The 17774-nt window shown below is 35.7% G+C and overlaps 1 protein-coding gene across 4 annotated transcripts in view; it reads right to left on the bottom strand.

The window, feature by feature from the left end:
* Window positions 1–212: 212 nt before the first annotated feature.
* Window positions 213–17774, bottom strand: part of POSTN (periostin) — a 38727-nt gene continuing 21165 nt past the window's right edge. The window contains exons 17-23 of one of the 4 annotated variants that reach the window (XM_045287101.1): window positions 15005–15085; window positions 11533–11622; window positions 8239–8328; window positions 6802–6879; window positions 6416–6499; window positions 2469–2510; window positions 213–997 (exon numbers count right to left, since the gene is read on the bottom strand). In XM_045287101.1, the coding sequence (XP_045143036.1) occupies window positions 957–997; window positions 2469–2510; window positions 6416–6499; window positions 6802–6879; window positions 8239–8328; window positions 11533–11622; window positions 15005–15085 (506 nt within the window). In that variant the 3' untranslated portion in view covers window positions 213–956. The remainder of the gene's footprint in view (window positions 998–2468; window positions 2511–6415; window positions 6500–6801; window positions 6880–8238; window positions 8329–11532; window positions 11623–15004; window positions 15086–17774) is intronic. The other 3 variants (XM_045287102.1, XM_004711239.4, XM_004711240.4) reach the window with 3 other exon arrangements.

Raw genomic sequence — 17774 nt, 5'->3', positions numbered from 1 at the left:
TGTTGTGCCATTTCTGTTCTTATTATAGCCCAGGATGCACTATAGATTTTTGATAATTTGTCTCTTTACCTCGAGCACAGGGACTCTGTCTGATTTGTCTTCGAATCCTCATCATTTAGCACTAAAACAGATTAGGTGATTTAAGGGTGGTTTCAATCTCTAATATTTATTTTAATAACATTTATAGTTTTATAAATTCAAGAAACACAAAATTTATTCAATTTCCTTTAATGAATATTTGTTACAAAAACAGAGGTATAAAATCTTCTTCCCACATTCAAACCACTTATTAACTTAAGCATTGAGTTTTCTGAATCACTGAACGTGAAGTAATTCTCTTTACACCCTCCAAAATTGTTTGATTGAGGTGTTGGAGATAAAATGTATATTAGAAGAAGTATATAAAAAGACATTTTAAGAGTACAAAATTAATTGTAAAAATAACATAATTTACTGGTAATCCCACATTGTATTAGAACTGTTCCAAGCCTTTTGATGCTAAATTTGTGTTTTGCTTTTTTAAGTACTGAGCACCTCTTTTTATAATTTAGATTCTCATGGTGAGGTAATTGCATGCATTTTAATGTATTTTATACTTAATTCATGGTTTAATATTTTCAAGGCTATAACAGCTTATTACACCGAGACTTGAATTATAACGAATTCGTGACAAGGGTTGTCACCGACAGCACCTAAAGGTAGTTAGAAATGGCAATGCCAAGACACAGGAATTTGTAAGGTGCTATGTTTCTCTCAGTTCTGAACCAACAGAAGGCGAACCCCACAATTTCTTCTATGGTTCTGGCGCACTAAAAGAAGATTACATTTGCATGCAAAATGGCTTTTTATGTGTGAAAGATTCTGACGTTTTTGAAGTCAGAGTGGTTCTCCTAATTTCTCAAGGTGAGCTTATTGACTTAGGGTTTTATCAACTTTGGTATCTGGCTTCTGGATTTTCACTGAGAACGGCGACCTTCCCTGGATCGTCTTCTTGGTCCTGACAAGCAAGAAGAAAGAGAATACTGTTTGTAAATGTGATTAGAATTTAGAGTTTAAGTTTATGCTATTCCACACATAAATGTTTTTTTTCTCACTGCCAATCATTTCTTAATGGAATAAATATTAGTTAGGTCGCTTCCTTATATAACTTTCAGCTGACAGTGATAAAGCCAAGTTGTGGTTGATCAGAAGTACAAGTTAAAATGTGGATGTTTAGAAGAAATTCCCGTAAATCCTTCACTTAAAGTATATTTCTTTGATTTATTCTTTAGGTCTAAAGGTCTAAATATTCCAAAACTCAAAAAGCTCACAGCCATCAAATAGATTACGACTCACAGAAACCCTGTAGGCCAAGGTAGAAATGCCCCTGTGAGTTTCTGAGACTAAATTTTTATGGGAATAGAAAGCCCAGTCTTTCTCCACTGGAGTGATTGGTGGTATGGAACTGCTGACCTTGTGGTTAACAGCCGACTTGTAGCCACTATGCCACTGAGGCTCCTGCCTATACATAGAAGTGGCTTAAAATCAGATATGCCTATAAAATCAGAAATGTCGACTAGTCTTGCAACTATGAATATGCACTATTCTTAGAATTTTCAAATGTGCTATTACAAGAGTGCAATTTACTCTGAGTTCTATGAAGAAAATGGTTGATTTTTGAAAGTATGCAAAGACATTAGAAAAGCACGTTGTGTAGAGTTATGAAGAAAAATGAACCACCCATGGTCAGCAGTTCTAATCTACCAGTTGCGCCAGGGGAGGAAGCTGAGGATTTTTTTGTTTTATGTCCCAGTGAAGCTGCACAGCTTTGGCAACCGGTAGGGACATTTCTCCTCTGCCCTCCAGGGTCACGACGAGGCAGAGTCTACTTGGTGGCAGTAAGATTTTTGAGTATGGGATGTATGCATATCTACCTATCTACACATTAAATCCAGAGTTTTGTCAACAGTTATTTTAACAGTTTTCCTATGTATACATTTCAAATTTATACATATTACCTCAAGATAACCCAACAAACACATCGTTTTTATAGTGATCAGATCAACCTGTAACATCCATTCACTGCTGTGCTGTGGGAGGATTGAGGTTTTGACTGGACTACATTTGATTCTATTTCTTCTGAGTCTTCACCCAGGGACACCTTGGAAGAAAGGTCTAACCATCTACTTTGGAAATAACACTCCTTGAAAGCGTACAAAGCACAATTTACTTGGACCCTCTTAGCATTGAGTCAGATTTGATTCCACAATAGCTGGTTTTATTCCACTGGTAGTATAGAACATGAGCAATTTGCATTCTGATTCTTATTAGCAAAATACTTTATCTCACAATTTGCTAGCTTTCTTTCCTGTCAGACAACAACATTCAATAAACGACATTAGCATATTTTGCTTCACTTTGATTTTTTTCTAAACATAAGAAAACATGCCATTTATTAGGGTGACTACTACTGCAGTCAATATACTTGCCTTGAACTCTCTTGTTAGCTGGCACCTTCCTCACTGGTGTGTCTAAAATTAAGCAAGTCTAATTAGAACTACTTTGCTTTAATTAGAAATTTAATCTGAAAACAGCTGGGTGAACATAACTAAGCAGAGAAGTCTAAAATTTTACATTATGGATTACATAGGTGTTTTCTTTTGGAGTAATAAATTTGATGATTATGACAGGTTTGCATTGGAAAATAGACAGCAGTTTTCCATATATCATAAAGAGTGTCTACCATTTTCAAGACTTATTTTTCATTATGATCTTTGTGCTATTTTTGCACAGGATACATTATCGGCATGGCATTTTCATCCCTTTGTAAGAAATGCCACTTCCCAGAGTTATACACCTATTTTATAAGGCAGTCATATCTACTTGTAATGTATCAGTGAAATTATAAACCAAATAGTGATTTTGTCATAGGACATGAGGACAAGAAAATAGCATCGATCTATTAACTCTAACAGTGTAATAATACAAAATTCAATACGTACATGTCACCATCCCTCTAAATGTAATCCCAATTCTTCAAGACAATTTTAAAATGTAAGCTAGTGAACAAGATTTTAAAATCGTATCTTTTAAGAACTTCACATTTCACAATTGAGCGATTTTTGTTTTCATTGCGATAGTTGCAGTGTTTCTCGATGTCCTTATTTTTCTTTTTATTTATTGGCAAGATTACTTGGTACATCTAAGTTTAAATTTTCAGACATCTGAGATCAAAGAGTAAAGTTGGTTCCTACAGCAACTTAACCTTTCTGCTTACCTTTCCTTTTTTTCTCCAAAATTTTAATATCATCTATGTTGAGGAATGAAATCAATGCTTTTTTTCATTCTATGAATTTTTAGCTTTTCTGATATCCCATAAAAAGTAAGCATGAAGCTATCACCATGGGTAACATGGGGTGATTACCACCAAGTAAATTAAAGAAGAAATTAAAGTAAATTTTTAAAGAATTTTTTTTCACATCTAGAGGAACTGCACTCTTAATTAGATATCTTCTTTTTCTCTCCCACTCTGTAAGGTGTACTTACTATCCCAAATTAATATGGTAATAAAATGTAGGGATAGACCATCTCAGCCTCTATGAGGGAAATATATAACAAGACCAAAATGCTTTATGTCTCAAGTGATGTTTTCTTTCTAAGAAAAGCAAGACTAAAGTGCTGAAAACCAGGCTTTTTAGCTGTTGGCTCTCTGCCATCTCAAATTGAATGCAAGCTGTGTTAGGTCGTTTCAAAAGAAGCAAAATCAGGGAGGAGGACTCTGAGACCTGAATCTTTTGGCACAAAGGGCCTCGCCCAACAGATCCCTAAAGCACGCACTGCGCTTCAGCTTCTTCTTCATTTTCACATTGCCATGACCTTTGGGAACTTAAGGTAAGGGTGTCAAATGTATCTTTCATGACGAGTATCATGGTAATTGGAAATAATATCGACAGTAACTCTTACTGGGAGTTCCTCCTGTGCTGAACATTGTCTCAAGTGCTGTCTGCTTGTACAGGTATTCACACTCACAGGTTACATACAAGCACTGCTAGCTCCACTCTGTGCCGTCTCAGAGGGGCACTATGAGTGCAAATTGATTCACTGGTGGTTGGTTTGGTTTTAGTTTGACCATATTATAAACACGCAGAGAGAAAAATAACAAACTTGTAAGACGAAGACTATGGTTTGGATACATGATAGTTAAATAAGTTCTGATAGACACAGAAGGTCAGTCTTGAATATTATTTATGTTCACATCAGTTTCTTTGTAAATCGGTGTCCCTCAGCACCTAGGCAAGAAGACATCTGGGTTTTACATGGTTGGGGAAAAATAAATCCTAGCAGGTCCAATTAATAACCAGATGCGGTTCTACTGTCTTCTCAATGGGAAGAAAAATACTAGCCATGTTTTGCTAAAAACTCCCATCTGGCACTGTGGAAACTGACCAAGTGATGTAGTAGAGAAACCACATACTGGGGACTAAAAGAATTGATCTCTAGGCTATTGAGACAATAATGAATAGAGAAATCCATTAAATAGGAAAACAATGGACTATCACACTCTAAACTTGTAACAGAGTTCTCTTTACCTGAAGCATTCTTTAAGCACCCAGTTGTATTGTCTATAATGAATTTATTATCAAGGGTTTGTTGAAAAGGAAGAAAATATACTTACCTGAAGTTGAAGCCTAAATGAATTAAAACAATATAAACAGATGCAGCGACTAATTGATTCATTCTCTAAAAAGCACTGCCATTCTATAAAGCTGCCATTCTATATACTATAGCAAGGATTTTATATATATATATATAAAAAAAAGAATTCAATTTAATCTTCATAATATGTTGACCTTTCCCCTCAGAAGCCTACTGTATACGAGGTGGATGATTGAGTTCTGCATAGGACCCTTTGGGGACATATGACATTGCTTACATTGTGTTTCCCTGTCATATGAAAGGAAAGGAGACCTGGTAATTTTAGAAAACACACACGTCTATTGAGGGGGTTTCCCATTTCAATCATTGCTTGCATAAAAATGATGTATTGTTTATTACAACTGGCCAGTTTCTAGACAGAATATGAGACTTTTATCTATATTTAAAATAAAGTTTCAAGAAATAATACGTGGCCAGATTATACAAGGGTCTAAGAGCATTTATATCCTCTTGAACCTGTAGGTTTATCTACTTACACTATCAGTAAGAAAAACATGTGGGCTCTAGTTCAGATATATACCCAACTTAAGCTTTGCTTCTTATTCATGCAAGGTTCAAAGAATATAATTATTTAAAAAAATAATTTAAAATACTTGCATCTCAAAAACATTTTGACATCTTATGAATTCAATTATTAGTAAAATAAATCAAAAATATTTTTATTCGAATTTCTATGATCCAGGAGGAGGGGAAACTGGTAGAGCCCAGAGCATTTCTAAGACAATGAAATTCGTCTGTGTGCTATTTTAGTAGTGAACACACGCCATTATGCATTTGGAAAAAGTCATATAACTGTACAGCATAAAGAAATTATCCTAGTGTGAACTGTGGACATAAGCTAATGATACATCGATTTGTTCACTATTTGTAGCAATTACACACCAGGGGTGTAAATTGTTCCTCAGAAGAGAAACTGTACAATACGGTGGCCTTGGAAAATAGCAATTCTATACTTCGGGCAATATTTTCTGCAAATGTAAAAGTGTTCTAAAATATAAATTCTATTTTTTTTTAAATACCAATGACCCAAATTAGAGTTTATTAACATAAACTATTTCTTTGAATAACTACCATTTTGAGATTGTATAAGACTTTGAATTCTTTTTTTTTTTCTATTTTGCTCTTATAATAGGTATATTTAGTGCCATAGACAGGAACATTCCATACTTTAAAGATTAAGGCTAATTTCATATGCAGAAATAATATGATTCCCAGGAATAGATTATCATCCATATTGTTAGAAGAAACAGATACCCATTCCCAGCAATGCAGGTTGGAAAAGAAAGTGATTAAAACGCGCTGGATTTTACCATTGCTTTCACTTAATAATCTAGAAACATGCCTTTTATTATTTCATGGGGGCAGTGAATACATTTTTTTAAATATGAAAAGAATATAAATTTGGGTTTGTTTCAGTGTCAAAGCCAAAAACAATAAAAAGTATATGTATATATATATATATATATGTATATATATTCATTGCTCCCCAAACTTTATGTCATAAAACTTTTTAAAGACTGTTAAAACTAGCAATCATTTCTTCGTCTCTATAGCTTTTTAACTGAGAGAGGACCAATCATTATACTTAGACAATACATGATCTTGTCTCTTCAACCCTAGTTTAAAACAAAACTAAATAAAACTTTGTATGTTCAGTCTTTAAAAAGCTGAAGAAGTCAGCCATCACAACCTAAGGGTGTTAGTTTTTTTTTTTACTAACCTCCCTGAAGTAGTCTCTTAATTTCTTCATCTTCAAATAAATGACCATCACCACCTTCAATGAATTTGGTGACCTTGGTGACCTCTGAGTAGATACATGTTTATAGCAAATATTGGTTTATGTGATACAGGTAATACACAGTGGCTTCTGCCCAACACTCAGATCTTTATGAATTTGAGGGCTGCTTGTGGGAAATCAATCAATTTTCTCATACATCTGACAACATAAAAATCATACAATCGCTACAACTGCCAATTGAGTTTCATTCCACACCTTGGCTATGTCTTCTGATATTGGTATGGAATGTGATATAGCAGAAACAGGTGTACATCCTAGATTTTTTTACTTTGTAGAATTTGACACATTCCTTTTCTAGAGATGCTGACCTTCTTGCAGCAGTCTCTGCAGTGTTTCTTCTGTGTCTCCTCCCCCAGCAGAAATTCTCGTGTATTTGATTTCAGGACCTAAAAGGAACGCCACAGAAAAGCCTCAATTCCGGGTAGGGAAACTGTTATTGCAAAGGGAAAGGTTGGTAGATCAGTTTGGCTTTGTGGAGCCAATTGCCTTCTGTTGTGACCTTGATCTTTGCTGTTGTCCTGTGGATTGATGTCCCACAGTTGCTACCGGGGAGGAAAAATTAGGCTGTCTGCTGGTGACACAAGCTGGGCTGCCAACCACAAGACCAGCAGTTTGACGCCACCAGACTTCTGTTCCTCAGAAGAAAGATGATGCTTCCTGCTCCCGGAGAGATGTCTGACCTCAGAAACCCAAAGGATCCTCTAGGATCATCACTAGGAGTCAGACTCAACTCAAGGACAGGGAGTCTGGAGTTTGCTGCCATAAAGATCTGCAGTCTCAAAATTCTTGTATACCCTGGTCAGAAGTTGGAATTCACTTCACGAAAGTGCTGTTGGGTCTTGTAGCTATACTGTGAAAGTGGCCTTTGAAATTACCTACCATATATACTCGTGTATAAGCCGAGTTTTTCAGCACATTTTTAATGCAGTTTTTGTGGTAAAATTAGGTGCCTTGGCTGATATTCGGGTTGGCGTATCCTCGAGTATATATGGTAAACCAATTAGGATGACTGCATCCCATTTCAATTTTATACACAAATAGGCCACGCAGGTCATTATTTTGTGACCACAATAATGGGCAAAACAAACAACAACTTGAATTCAGAAATTTAGGTTCATGGATAAATGGGAGACTAGGTTTACTGAAGTTTTTAATCAATTGCTTTATACAAACTGAAGTATGTTTTAAATAGGTAAATCTATAGACTTTGAGATCAATGACGGGAGTGGTTTTGCTTTTAGGACTTTAAAAAGTCATTAAAAAAAAGTAAAGTGAACTAATAGGTCATGTATTATTCATGTACATAGTCATGAGAAGTGGGTTATGCGTTGAATGCCAACTCCAAGGTCACCAGTTTGAAACTACCAACAGTTCCACGGGAGAAAGATGAAATTTTCTACTCCTGTAAAAATGTACAGTCTCAGAAACCCATCGGGGCAGTTTTACCCTGTCCTGTCCTATAGGTTGGCTATGAGATAGAATCAACTTCATGGCAATGGGTTCGAGTTACTTATAGTAAAAAAAATATATGCTTATATATTTACCTATTACATTTCCAATTCAGAATAAAACGTAGATTGCATATTTGAAATTATCTTATTTGTGCCAAATGAAAACACTGACGTTGGTAACTACTATGACAAGAACTTAGTTTGTCTAGTGATCCTTATAGAGCTAGTATAATATTAAGTAAGGGTTGTTCTTTATAACTGAGACATGGTTACGGATATGAAATAACAAACTACCTTTGATGATTCTTTCTTCCCGGGTCTCTTTTTCAGTTATTTCTACAGGCCTCCCTTCAATCATCTTGGTGTACCTTTTAATAATTGGTTCTGAAAGTAGAGGATTAAAGGCATTTGATTTCTCCCCAAATGTTGTATGGGCTGCCCTCAGATCGACTTACACTTTTAAAACTATAAATGGGGTGAATTTTTTATGGAGCAGATCAGGGTTATCATTCAAGAATTCATAACCATTTTGTTTCATCTCATTGATGGCAATCACCAAAATGAAACATCGGCCTTGCCCACTGCCACCGTGTGCTCCGGTATCCATTCCTCTTTCTTCTGTAGCCCTTTGAAACATGATTCTTTGCCAAATGCTTCCCTTTTGATCTGCACTGATTGTACTATGCTATGCTGTGCAAATCTCCCCAGCGTTGTTCACCCATGGATCTGTCTATTGTTTGGTTGAACTCTGAGCCCTGTGTTCCTTAAAGAACATGATTTAGTTTTTAATCGTAATCATAACCATTTTTGAACATATGTCAAATAAAATCAGTCTTGGAGTTCTAAAAGTTAACAGTGAGGGCCTAAATGTTAGACAATGGAGAGGGCCAGCTGAACCAACTCTCCATGCCATACTTGTTGCCTCGCTATGAAATGAGTTTTAAGTGAGAATCCAGGTCATTCTATGTCATTAGAATGGAAGTTTTATAATAAGTTCTTGCAGTTGCTATTGATTCAATTCTGATGCATGGCAGCCTGATGTGTTTCAGAATAAAACTGTGCTCCAATGGTTTCAAGAACCAAGTTTTTAGAAGTAGGTCAACAGATCTTTCCAATGAGGCACCCTGGGTGGACCCAAGCCTACAACGTTTTCAGTAGCAACATAGAGGGATAACCGTTTGCACCACTCAGAGACTCCATAGTAAGCTCGGCTGTTATGTGTCCTCAAGCCACTCTGACTCACAGTGACACGAGGGACAACAGAATGAAACACTGCCCCTTCTTGCACCCTCTTCACCATGGTTGTTTCGCGTGAGCCCATTGTCCAGTCACTGCGTTAATCGATCTCATTGAGGGCCTTCCTCTTTTTTTTAACCGTCCCTCCACTGTACTAAGCATCATGTCATTTTTCAGGCACTGGTCTCTTCTGGCGACGTTTAAAGTATGTGAGATGAACTCTCACCCTCCTTGCCTCTAAAAAGCATCCTGGCTGTCAGAGTTGTTAGTTTCGGTGTTTGGCCCACCATGTACTTTCAATACTCTTCACCAGCATCATAATTCAAATGTATCTATTCTCTGTCTTAGTCAATGTCCAGATTTCACATGAATGTGGGGCACCATGGCTTGAGTCAGGCCAATCTTAGTCCTTAATGTAATCTCCTTGCTTTTCAGCACTCTAAAGAGGTCACGACGTGCAGCAGAGTTTCCCAATGCAATGTGTCATTTGAGCTCTTGACTGCTGCTTCCATGAGCATTGGTTGTGGATCCAAGAATGATGAAATCCTTGACAATTTCAGTATTCTTCATTTATCCTGATGATACCTATAGGTCCAGTTGTGAGGATATGGGTTTTCTTTACATTGAATTGCAATCCACACTGAGAAGGCTGCAGTCCTTAATTTTCATTAGCACGTACTTCAAATCCTTCTCACTTCCAGCAAGCAAGATTGCGTCATCTGAATATTGCAGATTGCTCATAAGACTTCTTCCAATCCTGATACCACATTTTTCTTTATATAGCCAAGTTCTTTGGATTATTTGATTAACATAAAGATTAAATAAGTGTGGTGAGAATATACAATGCTGATGCACACCTTTTCCGATTTGAAACAAGGCAGTTTCATTTCCCTTTTTCTGTTCAAATAACTGACTCTTAACACATGTATAGGATGGCGAATTAGCCAGAGCTCTATATACTTGCTGCGCTATGTTCATCTTTTTTTTTTTCCTGACTACAATATATCCTTTTGTGTTGATTTTATTTTTTATCACAGTTTCTTTTCATTATTATCACTTGATTATTAAGAATTAATGACAGCTTTGTTAGATCTAGTAATTTAATTGCTAAATTTATGCCAACTAGATCCATTGAAAATAAAAAATGTGTTATATCTGATTGGACAACAAGAATTTACACACTGGGAAGATGTTAAAAGCAACAAAGAAAAATCCTCTTTTACATACAATCCTGCAATAACTGACCTACAAGTAGAAGCTGGAATGGAAACACAGGATGAACAGGTGTGGGAAGAAGAATGGGAGTAAACCCATCGTCATACCTAGTGCTGGCCTATATGTACACTTACCTTTGTGTCAAATATATCCATGACTATGCTGGTCCTTATATCTAACCAAAGAGTTTGAGAGAATGTGTTGTGGGGCAGATCAGGGCCCATAGTCTTAAGGAAACCTAGTCCATTAGAGCAACATGGTCCACATTTCTACATCCTCATTTAGTGAGTAGTGACTGGGATTTTAAAAGCTCATGAAGACAACTGTTGGTTTCTTTGTTTGCAGAGAAAAGAAGAGTGATCAAAGTCAATAGTTACAGGAAAACAATCCAATGGACTAATGGACCACGCAAACCTAGGTCTCCACCACCCTGAGAGAAGAATAACTAATTGACTGATTATCACTACCAACTCCTCTGAAAAGACTCACATTAGAAGGAGGGTTCTGGATCGAGAACCTATGATATGCAAATGACACACCCTTGCTTGCTGAAAAATGTGAAGCAAAACTCCAAATCACAGAAAAGACCAGGATTGCTGATAGGATAGAAATTGGTGAAGCCCCAAGACTGACTCTGTCCTTAGTCACCTTTCATAGCTGGAGCTGAACTTACACCCACAGCTCAATGTGAAACTACAGAAGAGACAAGCCTATCATAGGCGCAACACCAGTAGTGTTGTATGTACACCTTAGAACAAACAATTAATCAAACATTTAAGATGCTAAGGGCTGCAGAAGTTTAGAGAGTTAGGAAAGAATAAGGAATGGGAACAAGAAACAGAGGGATGGAGTGGAACAAGTGAGGGTCCATTAAGGAGCTAGCGACGGATGGATTGAAACAAAATGTGTATGGATTCTTGAATGCAAAATTGATGATATGCTCTGTAAATCTTCACCCAATACTCATTGAAAATTAAAAAGGAAGTAAACCCCTCATAACTGAGATGCTCATTCCAACAATTAATAGAAAATAAAGATCAAAATAGAAAAATTGATGGCAGATTATTTTCAATCCAGTTCTTTCCCAAAATTACCCCAAATATCCCAATTAGGTACAAGAAAACATATGTCACACACCTTCACGAATCACTTCAGTTATTGTTTCACCTTCTTTAACCACTCTGAATTCAGGGTCACCTTCGAGTCTGACCTTTGTTATTGTAGGTCCTGAGACATTATTTCAGGAGACAAATGATCATGTTAGAAGCAATCCTTTGCATGTAATCAGAACAGAACATTTACATCAATGCTCAGTGTGACTTACATACCTAAGTAATTTCAGGTTTTTAAAATCAATTTTTAAAATTTGTCTTAAAATTAGTCAATATTTATGGGCAGAAATGACTCCGTTTACTGATGTGCTACTAAATTAGCTTGCATCTGCATTTAAAGTAATGGAAAAGTATATTCAGTGGTGATGGTAAATTATGGATTATATAAAATACTACATGTGGCAGTCCAACATACTCTGTGAATTCTACAGCATGGACACATGGGAGTTGCTCTAATCATAATGCTCTTCAAAGCTTGGTTCCACTGACCATGGCCCTGAGAGTGTAATGGGGTGGGCATTGGGTTGTAAACTTCAAGTTGCCAGTTCAAACCCACCAGCTGCTACATGGGAGAGAGGTGAGGCTTTCTGCTCCCTTCCAGAATGACTGCTCGGAAACCCCAGGGGCAGTTCCACTCTGTCCGACAGAGTAGCCATGAGTCACAATCAACTCGATGGCAGTGATTTTAAGTTTGCAATGTGAAGACAAGTGAAGACCTGACCTTCAAATGTACATATCAAATATACTTAATTTAATTTTATATGACTCAGTATATTATCATTTTAATCTAAAACAGGGATGGGACTGGATATAAGAAAATGTCAACTTTAGGTCTACCTTTAAGACACCAAGTTTCAGGTCTTAGGGGAAAAATGACTTAAAATACTTACCTTCTACCTGGAAATTGTGCAAAAATGGACTAATTAATAATTGAACAGTCCTGTAATGTAAGAGCTAAACAACACTGTATTTGACTTGCAAAATGATTTTGCTCCAGGAGAAAATCATTTAAATGTTAGAAAGCCAATTGCTATATTAGGTAATCAAGACTATTTCATAGAAAAGAAGAAAAATAGGGTTCAGTACATTTAACTCATACTGTAATACCCTTCAGTAATTGAATGCCATTATTATTATTATTAATTTTTGATATGATTTATTTGCTTGTCCAGAAAATGTCAATGTACACCATTACCCAGCGCTAAATAGTATAAAATGATCTAATTAATGAAAAGAATACAGTTTTTAAAACTATAAATATTTCACATCATAATATTTGCTCGATGGGGCAGCCAAAATGATTTGACTCTCAAATTGTAAAGCCAGATTCATAAGGTCCTACAAAATCAGAAAGAATATCTGCCTAAGGAATTTAAAGATAAGAATCAGCTAATAAAATAACCAAACTAATGTTATTTTAGAAAAATCTTAGTTGAAATTTCAGAAAAATTAAAATGTAAGTTCTATGAAAGCAGGTTCTTTAGAAATTAGTGTTTTCACATTGATTCTCAGCACATGGAGAGTAGACTGAGCAAGGGATACTCAATACGTATCTCAAATTGAATTTCAGTTGTTTTTTCATAAGTATGAAGTTTGGTTAAAAACGGACTTAATTTTTTTTCTTGGGGTCTCATTTATTAGTAAGAATTTAGTCATCAGTGAATCTGCAGAAGTTCAATGAGAAGGAAATGCTAGTAATCTTCTTAGAAGTTAGGCAGTTATGAATGGATGTAAAGGTATTTGCTTCCTTCATTATGCTAACCAGAAATAGAACTTCTGAATTTTTGACTGTACGAGTTATTAATGAATAGGCGACACGATACCATTTTAAATCTATAGCCTCTTTTTGGAAGAGCCTACTGCAGTTTCAAGTATGTTAATGGCAGAGAGATGAAAACATGTAGAATCCTACTAACAAAGATTGGGACGATTAATAAGGAAGAATGAAATAGAAAGAAAATTTTGAAAATAAGAACAGCACAAATGGATCAGTTCAGTCATGGAAACTGTGTTCAAGTGATAGCATTTCAGGAACTCTGATTTTTAGACAAACTAACTCAGATATTTGAAATGGAGCATAGTATTAAGTATTATTTGTTCTTTTTAACTAAAATGATCAAGAAACATTCCTTAATTAAAAAAGTCATAATTTGATTTTCTTCTTAAAACATCAAATTTTCTTTATCAATATGTGAAAATGATCAAATAGTCATAGGTATAGTATTAAAAATAGATAAGCACACATTTCAAAGAATAATCAAATCTTAGGTCTCAAAGGTAGCTGATACTATAGATAACTAACTCATGATGATATAAGCTTTGACCTGGTTGTGTCCAAAGTTTAAATTTTAAGTCAAGTCTTGCTTTAAAAGTCAAGTCTTGTAGCACAAAAGCATTACCGAAATTGCCATCCCATTTCACATTATGAGAAGAAATACAAAAATCAAAGATGATTATAATAATGGTTTGGATAAGATTTAATTAAGTACATTCTAATTACTTTTTTAGAAGACTATTTGCATTATGGCATGACGATGATAACCAGGTTTTTCTCGGTGATAAGATACCACAGCAAAGAACCTGAACCTGGTAATGGAAAATTCTTAAGGTCGGATTTTTGGAGATGGGTGAACTAGATGAATGAAGACCGCAGCGAGGGTGTTGCTGTGGCAGTGTATGAAGAGAGAAAAGGAATTGCTTGTCCAGCATCTAATCTAAAGCAAGAATGAGAAGTGGGATATGGATTCAAAGCTGGGATTGTGGTTGATACAGTGTACCACGTTTTTATTTCTTCTGCTGCTCTCTTACCGACTTACTACTGCTTCTATGCTGTATGATAGGAGCCCTGGCGACTTGGTGGCTTCAGATTGCACTAAGATCAGTGGTTTCAACCCACCAGCCACTCCAGAGGCGAAAGAGGAGGCCATCCACCCCTATCATGACTGATCGTCTCAGAAACCCAAAGGGGCAGTTTGACTCTGTCCTATGGGGTCACTCTGAATCTGAATTAGTTCTATGGCATTGAGTTTTGTTTTTGGCTTTTGGATGCTGTATTAGGATACAGAATGAAAACAATAACAAAATGCTCTTGTAGTTTTTATAATAGTACTAAAGGGATTCATGCCAGGAGATTCAAAACAAGGCTATAAAGTGGTTTATGAAAGCTTTCAACTACAGCAAAAAAGAAAAAAAAATCCAGGACGTATTTGTTTACTGAATGTCTGGGTACTAGTGATAATGCACAGTCAATTAGATTCAAATTAAATTAAGTACCAGCAAATGTACTGAAAGTATTAGGAATGCACCATAGCACCATCTACTATGCTAAATAATTTGCATTCTGCATTCTACATTCTGCAATTACATGAGCATGCCATGGATATAGAATGTTTAGCATGTTAGTTTCAAAAAGAACATAAATGCATTCATAGAAATCCATCTATGGTATGCATTTTCTTTCACAGTTACAAGGAACTGTGATTAACATTGGTGTTTACCTTCCATTTTGATAATAGGTTGAAGACTGCCTTCAATCACTTTAAATTTTGGCTCCACAATTTTGGTAATAATTTTAGTTGCTGAAAAGCATAGAAAGTGTAATATGAATGATGTTTATAGTAACATAAATTGAAATAATGTGTCCCTTTTCCCTTTGTTGTTGAAGAGTGCACTGAGTGATCAGCTGTGGAAACATATTTAGGCAGTCATATGTGGACACTGTTTATGAACAATTATTTATATCTTATGTCAAGATGCTGAACTCTGAATTACAGTGGCTTGGAATTGTCCCAGGGAAAATATGTGCTCAGTAAATGAGGACTTCTAGCTAGAAACCAATCCATTCTGAATGGTACTACTAAAATCTTTTACCTTCATTTGTACCTCTTGAAAATATTGGCTGCATAGCAACAGAAGACAAATAAACATAGTTAATTTTATACAATTCATAACATCTAAAATTACATGGTTAGAATCTTGTTCATTTCCAAGGGGAAAATGACAGAAAAAGACTACATATATTTTTTTTGTTTTTTTCCCATGCATTCGAGAAATGAAAATAGGAAAAATAGTTCAGAATACTTAAAAATAAATTTTAATTAGCCAGACATAAACTCTACACAACAAAAATGTATGATTAGCATTTCAAGTTCCAAGATTAAATGCCTTTGTCTTTTCAGTTCCATTATCCATTTGTTTTAAATTTTTAAATATGAATTTTAAATTTATGTCATGTACTTAAGTTGGATAATACTGTGCAGGTTTTATTTAAAATGAAAGCCATGTGGTTGACTTTTGGTTATATAGGTTAATAGAAAAGGTGCCTCTTACACTTTGCAACTTCATTTACTGACTTTGAGGCATTTTTAATTAGAAGGTTTAACAAGGACTCCATTAGACTAGAGGGTTCCACAGATGTTGATGGTGTTAGGCTAATTAAAGATGAGACGTAAGCACACTTTGTGTTTGTGTGGTATTCTCTCTCAGGTTTCAGAGATATTTAGCTGCCCGAGCTTTTTTGAATGAACTTGGGAGCTTAATTGAGACTACACTTTAGTCGTTTCAGATCTGTATCTTGAGATCTCAAGTTATGACGCTCTAAAATTTCTAAAATATACTGAAACCGTTTCCTTGATTCTTCCACCATATATTAACTTAGAACTTCTCCCTAAAGGTAAAATTCATAGAGGTCTCCATTACATTTATCATCGTGGTTAATAATTTTGAGCTTAATTTTTACCTATGTAGAAAGCTGGAGGGTTAGCATGCTTAATTAGTTGGTGTATTTGTCTTAATATTGCTTTTACGAAGATCTAAAGGGTTTTAGCAGGTTATTGGTGAAAATTAAATAATTGATCTTCAATTCAACAGTTATTCTGTGTTACAACACACTGATCCACTAGAGCGCATTTCTTCCTCATCCAGTCTCAAATTCATGGTTTTGGGTAATACAAACGTAATACACAAGGAAATTCTAGGAAATTGGGAGAAAAGTCAACAAAGGAACACAGATTGGAATCTGTGGTTTAATTAGCGTCTACCTCGATGTGATGTATGCTCCTAAAATAACAGTCTGCCCCCAAACATTGCACATTGCACGTAAATATCAGAGCTGTTTCCAGAGGCATAAGTAGGTAGATGGGACTCATTAGTCTTGAATAATTTCATAAAGTTCAGCCATGCTTAATGAGTGTGTATCCAACTTTAATAGAAGTACATACAAGGATGATAAAGATACTCTCTCTCTCTTTATATATATCGAGGAAGATGTCATACATTTCTGATGAATAGAGTCCATGAGGATTCTTTATGAAATATAATTTTAATAAGATCATATACTTTCACACTAGAATATGTATCATTGTGAAATACATTCACTGCAGCTGATCTTTGAGCATGGTATGTATTATTACACAATTAAAACCATAAGAGCAGCAGAAGCCATTTTGTTTTGCCCTTTATATTGGCATTATCCTCTTACAATAGAGGGTGCAAATCTTTAGGAAAAATTTCTTCATTAAATAATTGAAAGTTCATGGTATGAAAGAGTCCTGTTTTAGCCAATAAATGTCAGAATCGAACTAATATTTTAGCTCCTGCTGTATTGTGAGTAGGCGCCCTGGAGGAGAAATGGTCATGAACTTGGCTGGAACCTCAAGGTCACCAGGTTCTCCATGAGAGGAGGATGAAGGTTTTTGACCCGGGTGCACAGTTAGTCTTAGAAACCCACAGGGGCCACTCTAGCTTGTCTATAGGGTCTCTATAAGTTGGAATCAACTGGATGACTGATTTTTTTTTAAAAAAAGTTATTTTGAGTGTTTAATTTTAGAGTCAAAACAAAATGAAAATTATTTCTGCTTTTGAAGGCTGTAACGGAAACAGAAAAAGGACAAAAGAAGAAAAATACAACGAAAAAGAGAACATATACATTTTATAACGGAATAGGATCGATGGTCCTTATTTTGCTAATCTAGACGTCTCAGAGGTGGGGGTGGGGAATCTAACTATGTCAAATTTATCAACTGACAAGACGTTTTTTCAGTTCCCCCTTTAGAGATGGAAGAGATTGATTAGGTGTTGGATTGCTAACCTGAAAGGTGGGCAGTTCAAAACCACCAGCGGTCCCATGGGAGAAAGAGGAAACTTTCTACATCTATGGAGCATTACATTCTCAGAAACCCACAGGGACAGTTCGACCTTACCCTCTAGGGTCACCATGAGTTGGAATCAAGAATTCTGAGGGTGTTGATCCCACTGAGGTATTTTGGT

The sequence above is a fragment of the Echinops telfairi genome, unplaced genomic scaffold, assembly GCF_000313985.2.
Source record: "Echinops telfairi isolate 266 unplaced genomic scaffold, ASM31398v2 ScPeMD7_11;HRSCAF=52, whole genome shotgun sequence".
NCBI lineage: Eukaryota > Metazoa > Chordata > Mammalia > Afrosoricida > Tenrecidae > Echinops > Echinops telfairi.
Note: the sequence above shows the minus strand (reverse complement) of the source record. Positions and strands in the feature narration are given on the sequence as shown.